General features: G+C 36.0%; 1 protein-coding gene across 2 annotated transcripts in view; it reads right to left on the bottom strand.

Moving 5' to 3' along the window:
* Positions 1 to 5,375: 5,375 nt before the first annotated feature.
* Slip1 (SLo interacting protein 1) overlaps positions 5,376 to 16,086 on the bottom strand; it is a 31,466-nt gene continuing 20,755 nt past the window's right edge. The window contains exons 2-7 of one of the 2 annotated variants that reach the window (XM_088047854.1): positions 9,551 to 9,775; positions 7,374 to 7,640; positions 6,672 to 7,318; positions 6,263 to 6,620; positions 6,023 to 6,214; positions 5,376 to 5,977 (exon numbers count right to left, since the gene is read on the bottom strand). In XM_088047854.1, coding sequence (XP_087903980.1) covers positions 5,648 to 5,977; positions 6,023 to 6,214; positions 6,263 to 6,620; positions 6,672 to 7,318; positions 7,374 to 7,640; positions 9,551 to 9,775 — 2,019 coding nt within the window. In that variant the 3' untranslated portion in view covers positions 5,376 to 5,647. Of the gene's footprint in view, positions 5,978 to 6,022; positions 6,621 to 6,671; positions 7,319 to 7,373; positions 7,641 to 9,550; positions 9,776 to 16,086 lie in introns of both variants that reach the window. The other variant, XM_088047853.1, reaches the window with a different exon arrangement.

Here is a 16,086-nt window from a genome sequence, read left to right as displayed (position 1 = left end):
TAACTACATTGATAACTAGTATGAGCATAGTGTACCCAGAATAGCAATTAATAATACTTGCTACCTTTGTAAATTTAATCAAAATTTTATTCGAAGAAAGTGTGCTGCGAAATTAATAACTCTAACGTCACTATAATTATTTCTGCTTGATACTTCTTACCTTGAAATACAGTTTTTTAATGAGTCAGAGTGTAGAAGAATTTTTTATTGAAATATTTCGTTGATATTATAATCCTTAAAATTCAACTCTTCGACATTGAACTGTGTAATCGCCATATGGATCTCCTGCTTCCCTGTCTGTCTTTTACTGCCACTCACAACTTTTTCTCCTCATCTTCTAATGTACACAAGGAACCAACTATGTGAGACACGTCATTATCCAAAGCTTAATATTTTATGGTAAACGTAGCGCGACTGAAAAATTACAAAATTTCTAGTTGATTAAATGTCATAGAAGTTTGGATTTTTATGAGCCGAAGAATTTGTTTTAACAGCTATTGGGAAGAAAGAGGGCCACAAATACTCTTGTAGACTTAGCGGCTGCTGTAGGTAATTACCTGTAAGTAGTTCTAGGATGGATTCAGTCTTCCTTAATGGAGATTTTCACATAAAGTTAGAAAGCAACTTCTGTTCCCAACTTAGACACAAAACTGTTTGTTTATAACATAATTCATTCCTCCATGTAATGTATACTTGAAAATCACACTCCTACAGTAATAAAATTGAATATTTCGTTGGTGTGAAAAGTAAGTAATAATTTCGCGCCTCGGGATATTTATTGTTGTTAAGCAAAAACATCAGCACAAAATACTTTGTGAATATTTTTATTGTAATTAAACCTGAAAAGCTTCTTTGGTGTAAGAGAATTTCATGTGGTATGTGGAAGATAAATACGGTAAAACATAAATCTACCCTCGGCTATCGTTAAAGTTGAATAATAAGGGACGGTTCTTAGATTTCATGGTTGAGATCACACACGTTAAAGTTACTTTGTTTCCAAATATTTACTACCTTAAACGCTGCAAGCAAAAGATGCTTCAGGGTGAACGCAAAGAAGCGATTTACATAGCGCCATCTTACGACATATTTCACGTATATTTACTATGTGCCAACAAAATGTGACCAGCAAAAATATTGAGTTTAATACTATTAAAAGTAGCAAGTTAAATTCATTTAAACAACAAGTATTTAGCTTTTTCAATTTCGGAGCAAGAGATGTTTAAACCAAGGATGTTGAGGGTATTTTATATTTAAAGTTACAGAATCAAGTAACGTAGGGAAGTGAGTTAGCAGTTCCGCAACAAGTATTCCAAATGCACAACAAGTTTACGTTAATTTATAAAAGTTGACGAGCTTAACTAATCTATGCATAGCACGACTAGATCCCACCCCTTGAGATGTTTTTTCGTGAATGCGACAGAAAAGTCGCGGAAATATCAAGGGAAAGGAAATTAACAATTAAGAAATTAAATTATTGTTAATCTAGAGTAAATACAATTATCCATTACGGCAATTGAGTATTCGGTTCATGGTGCTCTCGAAATATGCTTTAGCCTCAGGCCTAGTTAGCACTTTGCGGTGAAAATAAAATACTGGGCAATGCTTGCCGCCTTTTCGTTCAATTTGTATGTCTAGCACGAATATTTTGGGTCAACGGATAAAAAGAGAAAGGATTGCTTGAAATGTTTTTTCTATTTTTGTTATACTATGCAGTTTTTTATTGGTCATTCGGACCAGTATTTTGCATTTTCGGGTTACTTCTGGACTTTCATCCTCATGAGATTATTCGGGATGGGTAGATTCTGGATTTACGTACACGGCTTGTTTTTACTTGTCTCTTTATATTATTTCAACGAAACTTCCGTATTATCACATCCTAAAACGCACTTTTTCTTTAAAAATTTCGTGGAAAGGGATAAACTCTTGCCTTTATTAAAATCGTGTTGTTATAATCATTAATAATTAAGATTTTCTCCAATTGAATAACAATCGCAAAACTTCACTTAACTTTCAATAAGTCAATGTTTAATTTAACATGTTTTTTTCGGTTTGCTCGTCAAGGGATCAAATTTTTTCTTAATTTCGTAATAACTTTTCTTTAATCTTTCCGCATAAGTTGCTTCCACCCTCCGTGAACTTCAAAAGAAATTTTATGCTTTTTAAATAATCACCATTAAAAAATACTTAAAGCCCACAAAATTGAAAGCTCTAAATGATGCTTTTTCAATGTGTCGATTATAGCAAATGGACTGAAAGAACACTATTAATGTTTTTAAAGCTCGTGTTAATAAAAGCTCGTCACATATTTTTCGATTTTTACGATATGTAAAAAGCTTTTGAACAAAAAGTTCAAATCGTGTAATATTAGGGTGCAATCTCGTGTATATTGTCTCGATTTTTACAATACGATGGTTTTTGAGAAACTTGTACGTTTGACGTATATATTGCAATATTTTATCGCTATGGCATGCGATATATGACATGTACGTGTATATCGATTTTACACTTCACTAGCCTCTCAACACGCGGCATAGGCTTGCCAAAGGGTCCTCAAAATGTTGTCCAAAATGCATTATCAACACCTTCAGTTGATTGCATGACAACACTACACCACATTAATAAATATACACAGCTCTAAAAATAAATCGTATCGGATAAGAAATCTGACTTTTTATGGCAAAATAATGAAAAATGATGCGATTTCAGCTTAACGTTTGCTGGAATAAATTTTGATTTCCATTCGCATGTTATTCAACAATATGAACAAGTTAAATATGTATGAGTAATTTCTGCATACTCGCGTAGTCGAAAATGCGATTAGTTAGTTCTGCGGAACGGAAATGCTGATATTTTTACGCAGCGTCTCAATTACTGAAGACAGAGAGAGCATTGTGTGGTTTTTTTGTATAGTCAAGTCAATATTTTTAGAAGTCGATTGAAATAACTCGTCTTGAAAACTTATGTAATATTTTTACATATTGATTTGTGTAATAGGAGTTTCCGAATCCCTATGATGTCATATATCAACATAATGTTACTCGTGTTATACAATGATATTGCCATCAAGTTCTATAACGTCGTATTTGAATAACTTAGGCCATTCCAGCAAACTTTTATAGGGTATGTATTCGGTTTGGAGAATTCGCTGTATTAACGACCCATTAATAAGCCCAAAAGAGGGTTTCGTTTGGAAACCAACTATGTAATATACCCGTCCAGATATTTTGATGATGAAGTCTGGACTTTCCCAAGTTGTTAACTTCTTCAGAACCAGCAGGGATCAAATAGTTTACAATTAATTGCTTTCACTCTTGGCCAAGTTTCCAACTTTATTCAGAAAGTATTCAAACCAAACTAAAATCGTAAAAATATTTTTACACAAGCGCCAATTGATGCATAAATTTCACCTTAAAAAAAGCTCTTTATGCTGGAGTTTTGTGCTCTTGAAAGAGAGATCTGCAATACGATATCCACCACGGTGTCGGAATGGAACTATTGTTCACGCACTAATCACACAAAAGCTTTCTTATGTGCTGCTACTACAGATGTCTAAGCACAAACAACTCTTTTCTCTTAAGACACAATAATGGACTTTTATAACTTACCAAACGAATTGGTCAAAGACATGCTGTTTTCTCTTTTATATCAGATAAAATGTACAGCACAATATAAAGCTATTTACAGAGTTTGCTTTTGATAATGGATACCATCAAAAATTCCGTAAATTACCTGCTGCTTGACGGAAACTTCGCGCTAAAAACGAAGTTTTCCGATATAGTGCTCCTAATTGCTCCCGATTGACAGGTATTACAAGAAAATGGAACAAACACTCGCTTGGTTATAATTATATCGATTGAATTTTCCAAGATAAAGAAATTACACTTCAAGATACCGTTCATCTCATGATAATTTTATTCAAAATTTTTCTTTCAATAGACACATCACAGAAACATCAAGAAATTATGCATAAGAGACAACCATTTATCAAATATTTGAACGTAGTTTGCAAGAATTTCCTTCAACTCATGTTCGTCCAGACAAGTTTCTCCCAAAGCACAATGGTGCCGCCATCTACTTGACGAGGGAAACTCTATTCCTGTTTGTGAAAGAACTCCCTTTTTTTCAGTGGATTCCGGGAAAAGGGTTTCGAATCGATTCGACCAGATTTCACAAGCGTTTTTTACAAAAGCTAAAAAGAAATTTAAATTTCTCCTGAAATTAGAAAGCTGAAAAAAAGATGTTTGAGACAATAATTCTTATGAAAACTCAAACAAAATAAAATAGAAATTGGAACCAATTCTCTGTCAAGTTCAGATACGCTCGGTAAAATTTAATAATAAAATGTATGACTAAATCTCACTTACCTGCAAAAGCGTCATTTTACACGCTCGAGCCGTTGACGCAACTTGGCATCCACAAACAAAACGTTTTTGCCATATTGGTAAATTACATATTTGTGCACACTACCAAATTTAGTTTGAGCAAACCAGATTGCGCAAATCCATCGTTGCGTTTGAATAGAATGAAGGATGTTTAAACTAAAAATTTGGTTTGATTAAAATATGTCACGAATTAGCTCTTCTTCAAATTCAATGTTTTCTATTTTAAACAACTAACGTAGCAGTACTACACTTTTGCTGCTTTTCAATTACAAACAGCTTAAAAAATAGGACTTAATTGTATTTTCACTTTCCTTGAGATGTTATTAAAACTCAGAAATGGCTTGAGCGTGAAAACAGGCCTTTATTATTAACACATGACACAACCACTCCACACAAATACACATTTTTACCTGATCGCGAGAAGTGCCATCTTTCCACATAATACTTAAAAAAACTTTGATTATATAATAGGAATAATTCGTTTATTTTTTGAAACAGTTCCTTCTTTTTATGTATATTCTCATTATGTATTCACAAACTAAATTTTGTTCAATTAGCGGTATTATCACCTGCGTAAATTTCTTTGTTATAGACGACAAATGAATCATAATTATTATATAAAAGAAAATTAAGTTTAAAAAATGCGTCGTAACTCTATTATCACACCTTTAACACTCTTTATGGATCATAATTATGAGATGACACTTTAAGCGGTATCTTATAAGAAAATGAGATTTAAAGTGGCAGTCGTAGGACTTAAAGTTTGGATTTTGTGGCTCTTTGTTTTCAATAAAGTTTCTCAGTTTGCAATCTAGAATGTACGAATGAGCAGTCAGTCACTTGCAATCAATATACTGGACGCTCGTGGTATTAGGAACCCAGAGAATGTGACACTTTCAAACTGAAAGTTTTCTAATAATGAAAACAACAATTAACTGTTCTGTCTCAAATTATTTGTATATTTTTATAGGAGAGGTAAAAAACGACATCCTGTTTAACGTAGTTTATCATAATATTTATTTACACACACGTATTTAAACATTCTAAACATCTAAATAGGTAATAATTATGAAATATATTTATAGTAATTTATCTGATATGTACACTAACTTAGAAACATCACAATGGGATACTATAGGCAACAAATTTCTCACATAAATCATCGATTCGCTCATTTGGTAAATATTTGAAAACTGGAATTAGCTTAGAATTGCATAAGGAAAGCAATAAATGGATATAAAGCAAGCGTCATAATAACGAGCAAATTAAACGGTCGTCACGGATAAAAGTCCCATCATTTTGCTGTTCGAACTGGGAACTTTCGGTCCATGCACAATCATTTCTTGAACTGTCGGGAAATTATCGTATCCTTCCTTATGTACCCTTTTACTTTTATGTTTTTTCACGGTGTTGTCAAGGTTGTTTGCGGCCTTCTTAGAAGAAAACGAATGGACTTTTTCTACAGGTTTGTGAATGAGTAATTCACCATTTTCTTCGATGTTTCTTGACGCCATAAGTATTTCTTGTCTTTGCTTCCTCTCCTTGGATTTTTCCAGGTGTTTTTTACGTTCCTCCTTTGTCCAATATCTTCCAATCTGTAACAAAACTTTAGTTTTTTGAGGCTAAATGCGGTACAGTACCTTCAATTCAGAAATCGTATCATCTTCAGTTGTCAATCCTGCTCTTTCTTCCGATATTTTGAGGGCCCGATTTTTGAGAATCCTGTTTCTAACCGGACGTCGGGCTATATACCTGGTACCATCAGGTCGACGCTTAACTTTCCACTCCATTCTAGTTTCCAGCGTGGCACTCTCCTGTTGCGTGCTCTGCGTCTGTAATATCTTGCTAGAAAAATTCTCTCGATTTTTTAAGATTCGTACCTGCGACCCGCTGACAAACTGGTATTGACATAAACTCGGAGAAGTAAAACTCGTAGTCGGTTTTGCTGCTACATCAATGTTATTTTGAACTAACGCTTGTCTAAATAACTGTTGTTGTAAAAGCATCGTTTGCTGTAAATTTGCTACATTCGTGTACATAGTGTCGGAAAGAACATGTGCGGGTGTGATTCCTGCCCCCAGTCTCGTTGTAGGAGACGAAGGACTGTTTGTCTTCGACGTCGCCTTAGTTTTCTTTTTAGAATTGGCTTGTTGCTTGCATGCATCACACGTTTCCGTTTGTTCTTTTTCTTTGGAAGTGTCATCTTTTTCAGCTGATGGACATAAGATGAGTGTTGACCTAGAAACTTGAAATGTTACTGAGCTTCGATGGTATTTAAGGATAACTCACCTATACGTGTCCTTTTGTTTCGAATCCTGACTACACGCTAGCTCAAAAGTTAACGGATTACTATTACAAGAACCTCCAGTGTTGTAAGCACTCGAACTATTTTCATGCTCCTCACCACTGCTGTTACTTTTTGTTGACTTACATCGCTGTTTTTTGTTGTCTTTGGTCGCTGTGTCCTTGTTTTGAGAATTCCACCCTTGATCTTGCGCTTTCAGCCATTGTTCTATCAAATTCTGTTCTTCGCCTTCGTACGGACAAGAGTATATAGGTTCCAATTCTAAATCTACCGACTCCGGTATTGTCTCATAGATGTGCTCAGTGTCAGAATCTGGAGGCGCCGGTATGTGCGGTAACTGTGGAGGTTTTCTCTTATCAAGTTTAACTAACTGGATATTCTGCATTCGATGGTCAAGTTCCGAAATTTCGTGATTGATGGAATCCATCTTAGAGCGTACTAAACTATTCGTGAGATTAAGACGTTCTTGGATGAAGTGAGGAGGAACTTTAGGAGCGGCGTCATTTTTAAGGGAATGCTGTGATTCGGTCTGTTGTTGAACCAACTGCTCTATAAGACTGTTTTGATAAGCTGCGCTGCGTCCACCAGGTGATATTGCATCTATGGGTTCGGTGTCTAAATACTCTTCACTCTGAAACAAATTTGAAACATACTACGCCATCTAGCGTGGGGTGGTTTGTACTTACCCTATTATAACATCTGCTAACCAAAAGCGTTACAGCTTTCTTGTTTTCAGCGAACAAAGATTCCGTTTCTTCTTTATTAGCGACGTCTTTTCCATTTACTTGTAAGATTTGATCGCCCTGTCGTAATCTGCCATCCCTGTCGGCGACACTTTGGGGCGCTATGTCTCTAATATACACTTCCGTGCAAGTGTCAGCTTCAGATCCGGAGCTATAGCAAACTGTTAATCCCAACTTCTCATCACTACTACATTTTCGTAACGTCACCTCCTGTAAAGAAAACGCGTGATAAGATTTGAGAAAATTTTTAAATGAGAAAAGAAAACGATGATTGAAATTACTTTCGGGTCAGCGACGCAGTCTTTAAGCACTTATTTATAAAATCCTTAAAGGAGATAATTCCAAGATTGTTTCCTTAAGTTGCTCTAAAATAAGTTAGATTGCTTAAAGAGATTGCATGTTGAAACCAAGAAACTGTAAAAAACGCGCTTCATTCATGCGTGGGAATGAGTTTTTGACGAATTAAATGAGAACTTCTTGTGTTCAATCCTGTTTAATAAAAAAGACCTTCGTGGAAATTTAAAATTTCCATAAAAGTGATAGAATTCGGGGGTTTTGAATCCGTTGCTGATGCTGATTTATTTATCGAATTACGTGGCTTGTGATTTATCGCACGCTCAATGTTCTACCAGCGCCAACTCTTAACCTGTTCATTACGGCAGAACCCTTCAGCAGTGCTTCTCAAACTTTTTTTCCCCAACTTCAAGTGTTTTTCAACACAGGGCGATTTTTCCACATGTTGGAGGTGCTATAAAATAGCGTCTTTCTGTTTTGATCGTCAGTTTAGGAAGCACTGGTTTATAACGTCGTGATGAAAATTCGCACCTTTTTTGTCTGTAGACTACCTCAATTCCCTGCCAGACCAATGCAAGTTCAGTTGATTACTCAATCGATTCGTAATTACAGTGTTTTCAATTGACCTTAACGGGTCGCCGTTTAGCGTCTTTAATTTTCCGGTGTTCCTGGGAGACAGCATCCAAATTTATCGCATTCCTGCTCATTGTCAACAGAGCTCGAGTATCAAAAAATGAAATTCCTTCGTTGCCTAACGAGGTTTCTTTCGATGGACCGGTCGAATTTGCAGTTTTGATGAAGCAAATTTGCAGTGTCCGTTCACCGTATTTTCGAATGTAGTTTGGTGACAAATTCGAAGTCACCGCTTGAATGCCGATGAAGTTGATCAGTTCATTCGTTTCGTAAAGTTTCAAGCATCATCGCCGCCATTATTAAAACTTAGCGTCTTATTTCCGCACATGGAAATAATCAGCGCAAAAAGTGATTCGTTCGTATCGTCAACACGGGGAATCGATCACATTTTATCCGATCAAGATCTTAACGGCGAATCATTTCCAATTTCCACACCTGTAATTTATTTCTTTGAAACAGATACTTGTAATTCTTTGGATGCCTGAAATGTAATTTAGTTTCCGAATGGTTAGTTGATAGAATTTGTGGAGCGGCGTGAAAGAAATGATCGGGATGCATTTTGTGGGCATCTTTTGAATTGTTGATCGGCTTGACACATTAGGCACGTGACAAGTCGCTAGCAGCCACACTATCAATCCGATGTCAATGTTAGAGCCATTTGATTTCCCACAGGACCTCAGGGCTGCGTCCAGACTGTTGATATTCATGACGTCTGTATGCTACATTTCAGACTGTGTGCATCATGCGCGGACGTGCTGAGATTTATTCACTACGCAATAACAACAAAACTGATCTCTTGTCACTCAACGTGTCAAGGCGAAGTAATTGTAATATTATTAAAATAATCCTCACTTCTTTTTAGATTTTCGCTGGAGTTTTTTAAAATTGCAAAAACCTCTCCAACACCCAAAATGTTGACACCTGACAAATATCTCTCGAGTCTGACGCCGTGTTCACCCATCTCTTAATTAAAGTTAATTATGAGACACTCCAAAATATTTTCAAGCGAACACAATCAAGTTAACAACCACGATGAAGATGGACATTTTATTTACAAACAGGAATGGAATTAGTTACAGCTTAAAGACGAATGACCTTTTAACAGTAATAAAAAGCAACATAAAATTTACGTCCTACGTTACAACACACTCGAATTATCTGTTTTGAGAGCAGCTACCGGTCTTTATACTCACCTCTAAATCTATGTCATGTGTCAAGCAGTCTAAAGAATTGTCTTCTAGCCATGTCAATCCAGAAAGTTCTGTTTGGCAACCTGTTGAGATCAGTTTAGTGGTGGTTCTTTCGGATGGTGACTCCGATATCCGCCTCTTAACCTCGACTACGATAGGTTCTTGTGCTGTGAGAAATGCCCGAACTGCATCCTCATGTGGGAAACTGCTCACATCAGTCCCGTTGACCTGCAACAAACAACAGTTTGTGATAGTCTCCCATTTGAAAAGCAAAGCAACAAATCCATCGGCAACGCCCGCTCAAGCTATCGACCTTGAGCGCTCTTTGCCAAACAAATTATGGAAAGACAAGATCTAGAATAAGCACTGCATTGTTTCGCTTCTAAAACTCAAGTGGATGATAAATTTTATTCTTCCAAGCTCGAGCTGCAGGTAATTGCTCCTAAAAGACACTTGACAAAATGATGAACTTGGTAATTGCGTAATTAAATTAGGAGAATCACTAAATGAAGCTTTGGAGTGGGATATCAAAACCGTATTAAGTTTTGATAAATAAACATACAAACCGCCATAGGGTCGTAATCAACAAGTCAACAGAGCTAAGATTATTTGTCGCCAATTATCGGAGATAATAAAAATAAAACATTCGACAAGAGCACTGAAACCAAATTGCATTATTTTGTTGTCTGTCAGTTAGCTGTTGGATATCGTGATAAACAAGTCTTATTTCCGTTTCATTTAAATGCCTAGCTGAATCTCATTTAGGGAGGAGTTTTTGCACAATTCGCTTAATTGCGTTGCTACTTTCAATGAGCATAACCAGCAGTAAGTGCAGTCGCAGTTTCCAATAATAAACTCATTAACTTGACAACTTTCATACTTGTATCCTTTTTACAATCTGTAGATCGACAGTGATCAAAGAGGCAACAAATTCCGCGAAGAATTCTGTCTGCTACAATTTAACTCCTCCATGATTCATAAAGACCTTACGATTTGGGGGGAATGAAAGTGCGTAATCCCTCCTTTTGCATGTAAATTGGTTGAAGAGTGTCGGTAAATGTTGCGCTAATTGTTTCACTATATATATTTGCACTGTATTTTGGCAAAGCAGAAATGTGCGGAAGTGAATGTAATAAGCTGCGGGATATTAGAGTAGAACTCGTCCATGCATGATATCAATATTAGAGCGTGGAAATATAAAAAGGTCCTGAAATACGCTTCACCTGTCGTGGTCCAGTAATTCAAAATTGCCCGTCCCGAGTACGTAAGTGAAGTAAAGAAGGGTCATCGAAACCGTGATTGTATCGATTGCGCAGCCATAGGCCATGTCAGCGTTATCAGTTTTATAAATGAGTTGCGATCTCATCGATGTACGTATTCAAGCGAAATAGAACTCGTATAGGGTTTGGAAGATGCTGCTTTTTCAGCGGCGTGACCGAACCAAAGCATCATACTACATGTTGTTGATAAAGTGACACTCGAACTTCGTGGAACACACTTTATAGCGATTAGTTTTTGCGTCTAACATGTGTACAGTCATTCATTAATACTCTTTGTAGGAATCACAATACGCCGCAAGAAATTAAATTCAGTTTCAACGCATATTGTTCCAAATTTGATTGCGGGAAGCTTATGTTTAGGTTTACTCATTTCAATGTCCAATTAAGACACACGAGGGAACGTAATATAACAGCCAACTTCTTGATGTCAAGCCAAAAACCATTTACACATGAACAATTTTCTTTTTATGCTGCAGAAAGTTCTTATTACCAGCCACAAAGAATCTTAATTAAACCTCCTCTGAGACTTTTTCTATGTATTATCCTGCTTACAGCTGTCCTCACATTCGAATATTATCAATTGACTCTCATCGATTTACTATTACGATTTCCACTTTTCGATGGAAACTCACGTCACAGATATTAATTTTCATTCGTCCTCTAGAGCGTGGAAAGACCTATTACTTGAAATTGATTTACCCTCGATCATTTTTTACAATCAACTATAAAGTAAATAATTCGTTATTTTGACATTTCTTTACAATAATTAATTAAGCTAGGTCTCCCTATCATTAAGTCAAGTGCTGATTCCGATACAGTTATATTTAAAACGGAAGTCCACGCTCGGATTGTTTCACTTACAAGTTCCGTTCAGTGTAGTTCAAATAGAAAAAACAACTTACAAATCCATTAAAAGTTGCATCCATCCCACACCCTGTAAATTTCGGAAATTATTCTCTTTAATTATTCAATCAGTTTTCCTTGAAATTTTTCAAACATGGTTCGAATCAAAGAACACTGCTACCTTAATTTCCATTTAAATGAAAATCAAGTTTTTCGCTGTTCTGGCTGAATTAGCATTTGATTGAGATGACCATTGCATTACTACATCTCAAGAGTTTGATCTACAGCAAATTAAGTTAGCGAAGAACAAGGCTGGAAGAAATAAAGCGGTGTGTTCTTTTACTTTTGTGTTGCTCCAGCCGATGTGCATAAACTAAACAATGTCTTCCTAAACATTTTCAAGCTGGATTAATTAAGTAGTGCATGTACATTTTCAAATTGAGTGGCGGCTGTCTCGGTGTTTCAATGAACTGACTTAATGATAGCAGTGTACATTACATACTGCTCAGTTTATATACAGAAGCGCACGTGCGCTTTAACCGCTCGCTCACACGCAACAAAACCAAATGTAGACAGTAAATAAAATCTGTTCGACATGATTTATACTTTAATTTATGCGGTGAGACGAATTTATGGAGTAACTCTTGTGGAAATCGCGAAATATGAAGAACAACCTTTTTGCTGAACTTGTAACATAATTGATATAAACATGACTAACGCCGTGCAAACTTCATCTGTATGAAAATCGACAGTGCTATTGTGAAAAGGGAAATCGGAGGAGAATAGGTGTTTTTCACGCAGGAAGGCGTAAACGGGTCGATGAAATGAAACCATTCAATAAATCAAGGTGGTGTAATGCCTTTTGTCAACGGAATGAAGTCCAATATCCGGTTCGGATAAACAACATGCAGGGATGACCATGCATCCATTAGCAATGAGGCTTAAACTTCTGAATTACATTAATGCTCGTCTCTGTTTCACACTAGTGTATTGACAAGGATACGCGAATTAATGGCAAACTTGGAGCAAGACTGACGCCGAAAAGGTTATGGGATGCTCTCTTCGCAATTTACAACAAGCGGTCATCCAGGGAGGTTTTCGATGAGGATCAAATTATACACCAAAATTGATACAGTAATAATTCACGTGGTCATGTATCACTGTGTTTTTTAATCACAGACATTCATTACGGACGATTATTAATTAGTTCTGCTCCTGGGAGACAACCCCAAATTCATAAAGAAAATTACTTGCCAACCCTTGCCAAGTCATAAAATCTGGGAAATGTACGTGGGGTTATGTACACACCACTTCACAGCAGTGCTAACGACGTTTAAAAATAAAAAAAAAATGCTTCAGATCAAGAGGATAGGCAAGATAAATTTTCTTTCAAACCTGACGATTCAGTTAAAAGAGCAACTTTTCTAGGCTTTCTATCAGAATAAAAGATTTGCTTGTGAATGGGATTTATGTTTTCAAACATCAAATGAGAGCAATAGAATTGGAAATTCAGTACACAAAGTAATCCTGAAAGGGATATGTCCCTCATTTTCTCTTTTTCTTTGGAATAATTTGAGACAATTCGCAGCGAAGGAGCAAAAAAGATCCATTTGTAGATAGAAAAAACAAAATGACTATTTGAATTGAAAGGGCACGGCATAAACGAAACAGAAACGGAGTAAAAGTGTATTAATCGAACACTCTGATGGTCACTAAGAACATTAAAGCTCGCACCTTTTAAGACGGGTTTCTGAAAACGTTCACGCTTTAGATACATACTTCCGTGCACCTTTTCAAGTTCTCCATTGAAACGTGCGACGCTGCCACCAACGCCGTTTTATTTTACACCAATAAAAACATTTCATAACACCATTATCAGCATTCCCCATCTGATTTTCCACTTAAAGAACCTTACTAATGATTCGTTACGTTTGCACCGGCATTTCAATATCTCGAGTTGGCACATTCATCGTACCTTTAAAGTTCTTCACAATTATTTTATATTTAGACAAATGAGACGAACGTTCATTAAAAATTTCGCAATAAAATGGAATCAAGGGAGCGAAATGCAAGTTCTGAGTGTTACAAACAATATATTTCATGTGAAGTTAGGATGTAAATGTAAAATCCAATATGTGAGTTCTAGGAGCTATTTTATCTGTCAAACACACAACTCTAACTAGATCTGTAAGTTGGAATCTGTCTCTCTCGAACGCGTCGACCAAGAATGTGGCCACGACACGCATGCAGAGTGAATTCAGAGAAGGCATCAGTCATCCCTTTGTTAGACCAGGTTTGGATGCGTCAGTGCTCCCGCGAGACGCACTCCAGCCAAATGTGAACACGTTACACTAAATTACACGCTCCTATATTTCTGTTTTCTTCGTGTTAACAGGTACAAGCAAGAACGAGACGGGAGGCTGTCACACAACGCTTGAGGACAGATTTAACGGACCATATTTTGACAGGCTCTATTGCTCATGTATTAATCATAACCGGCTACAAAATAACGCACTCTTTATACCTATTATTTATGTTTTCGCTACATCATCGCCTTTTATTTGTCCCCGGAAAATTTGACCGACGACCCTGCCATAAATCCACCGTCGAACATCGCAATAATTACCCCCGCACTCATTCAATTACCCATCAACTTGACACAACATTTAATCTTATTATCTGAAACACTGTCAAATGACAGCACGTCCACATCCATCATGCTCGCCAAAAATACGACGACGAAATTTCACGCCATTTGCGAATTTTACTATGAAGGAAATATTATTTACACAACATGCTTCACTTTAAATTGTTTCTAAGTAGAGCAAACTTAAAGTATTACAGAGTTTTTGCTTCCACTCTTAGTAATTAATAAGTGTCAACTTGTTACTTACAGATGTCTGTATCGATTGTTTACTTTAATAAGGCTTTAATAAGACTTCCCTATAGATTGTAGCCAACTTTCACAAGTATATGTATAAATTATGAACCGAAAGCTTTTTGCATATTAATTACTTCCAGTTAATAATAACAAAACGGTACCGCGCTTGACACCCACGAAAGCGAGAATTTCAAAAACTGCATATATTTAAGGGTAGCTAAACTAGTTTTGTCTTAGAAATCAAATTTAGCGTCTATTTTTTGGGCTCCTCCAATTTCGCTCGGCAATAAAGAGACGGCGCATTTTTCTAATTATGCAGATTATGTACTTTACCCAAATCTGAATAATCTGGGATAAAATATAGATAGAAACGAAAGGGCGACAGGGTCGAACAGTATAAAAGGAAGCCGGGATGACACATGAAAGTGGATAATAAAATTTATTGTTTCACTTACCACGTACAGTATCTGATATTTTTAAGTTCAATTTATTTACTTTTTTAACGTGTCCTAAGCTGGGCCTGCCATAAACGTCCTTTACTCTTAATTATAAAATGATGAAAAAGACAAAACAAAATACAGTTTAGGTCCCTAAAACATTGGTAACGACGTGCTTAGAGAAAATTAAGTTTAAATCCTTATTTAATATCCTAAGTAGTTCCTTAATGTTGCATTTTAAGACAATTTCCGGAAAAGCAAACTAACGAGGGCTCAGATCGCAGATAAATGAAATTTATGCCAGCGGCTACATTAACGTTATTTTATTAATTAAAAGAATGACATATTCAGTGAGGCATAGCCGATCCTTTTCAAATATCAAGGGCTCGTTACTCATTAAGAAAATTAATGAGATTGATTGATATCCCATTGTCTTCTTTTTTTATATCGTGACAGTCGATTACTAATTTCAATGCCAAAATGAAATTAAAATTTCACATACATATACGTGTGTTGGAGCTGGAATTCCTTTCATAAGATATTAAAAATGTAAAAGGAAGCATCTACATTAAATCACGTCCTATACAGTCAAAGTTTTATTTACTTTGATGCAGCTGCTGTAAAATTTTATTTATCGTAATAAAAAGTCCGCATTCAATACAGTTAAGTTAGTAAAATTTCGCTAAAGATAAGAATGTAAATCCATGGAAGTACGTATTAATTCCGCTCCATTCATGTTGTAAATTTGTATTTCAATCTCGTGCGAATTTTAATTAAACTTAATTACAACTGGAGATCAACAAAACAGTTAAATATGTGACCTTTTTGAAATCTGAGTATGTCAGATGTATGTAGATCTCATTTTAATATGGATTTGTTCCGATCTACTATACAACATAAATTTCCTCGGGATTCTTACTAAATCACTATAAATGTCTGAGTATTTTCAGACTTCCAAATAACCCAAACTTTTACAAAAAGTTTCGAGAGACAAAATCGTTTCCAAAGATTTTCATTTATTTGCAGGAGCAACTTTACTCCGGTCAGTAAATGATAGTTTGACCACATAAATTTGTTTTACCGATTGCAGCCATCTAG

The sequence above is a fragment of the Gnatocerus cornutus genome, chromosome 10 (assembly GCF_029298725.1).
Source record: "Gnatocerus cornutus isolate USDA-ARS CGAHR chromosome 10, icGnaCorn1.1, whole genome shotgun sequence".
NCBI classification, from domain to species: Eukaryota; Metazoa; Arthropoda; class Insecta; order Coleoptera; family Tenebrionidae; genus Gnatocerus; species Gnatocerus cornutus.
Note: the sequence above shows the minus strand (reverse complement) of the source record. Positions and strands in the feature narration are given on the sequence as shown.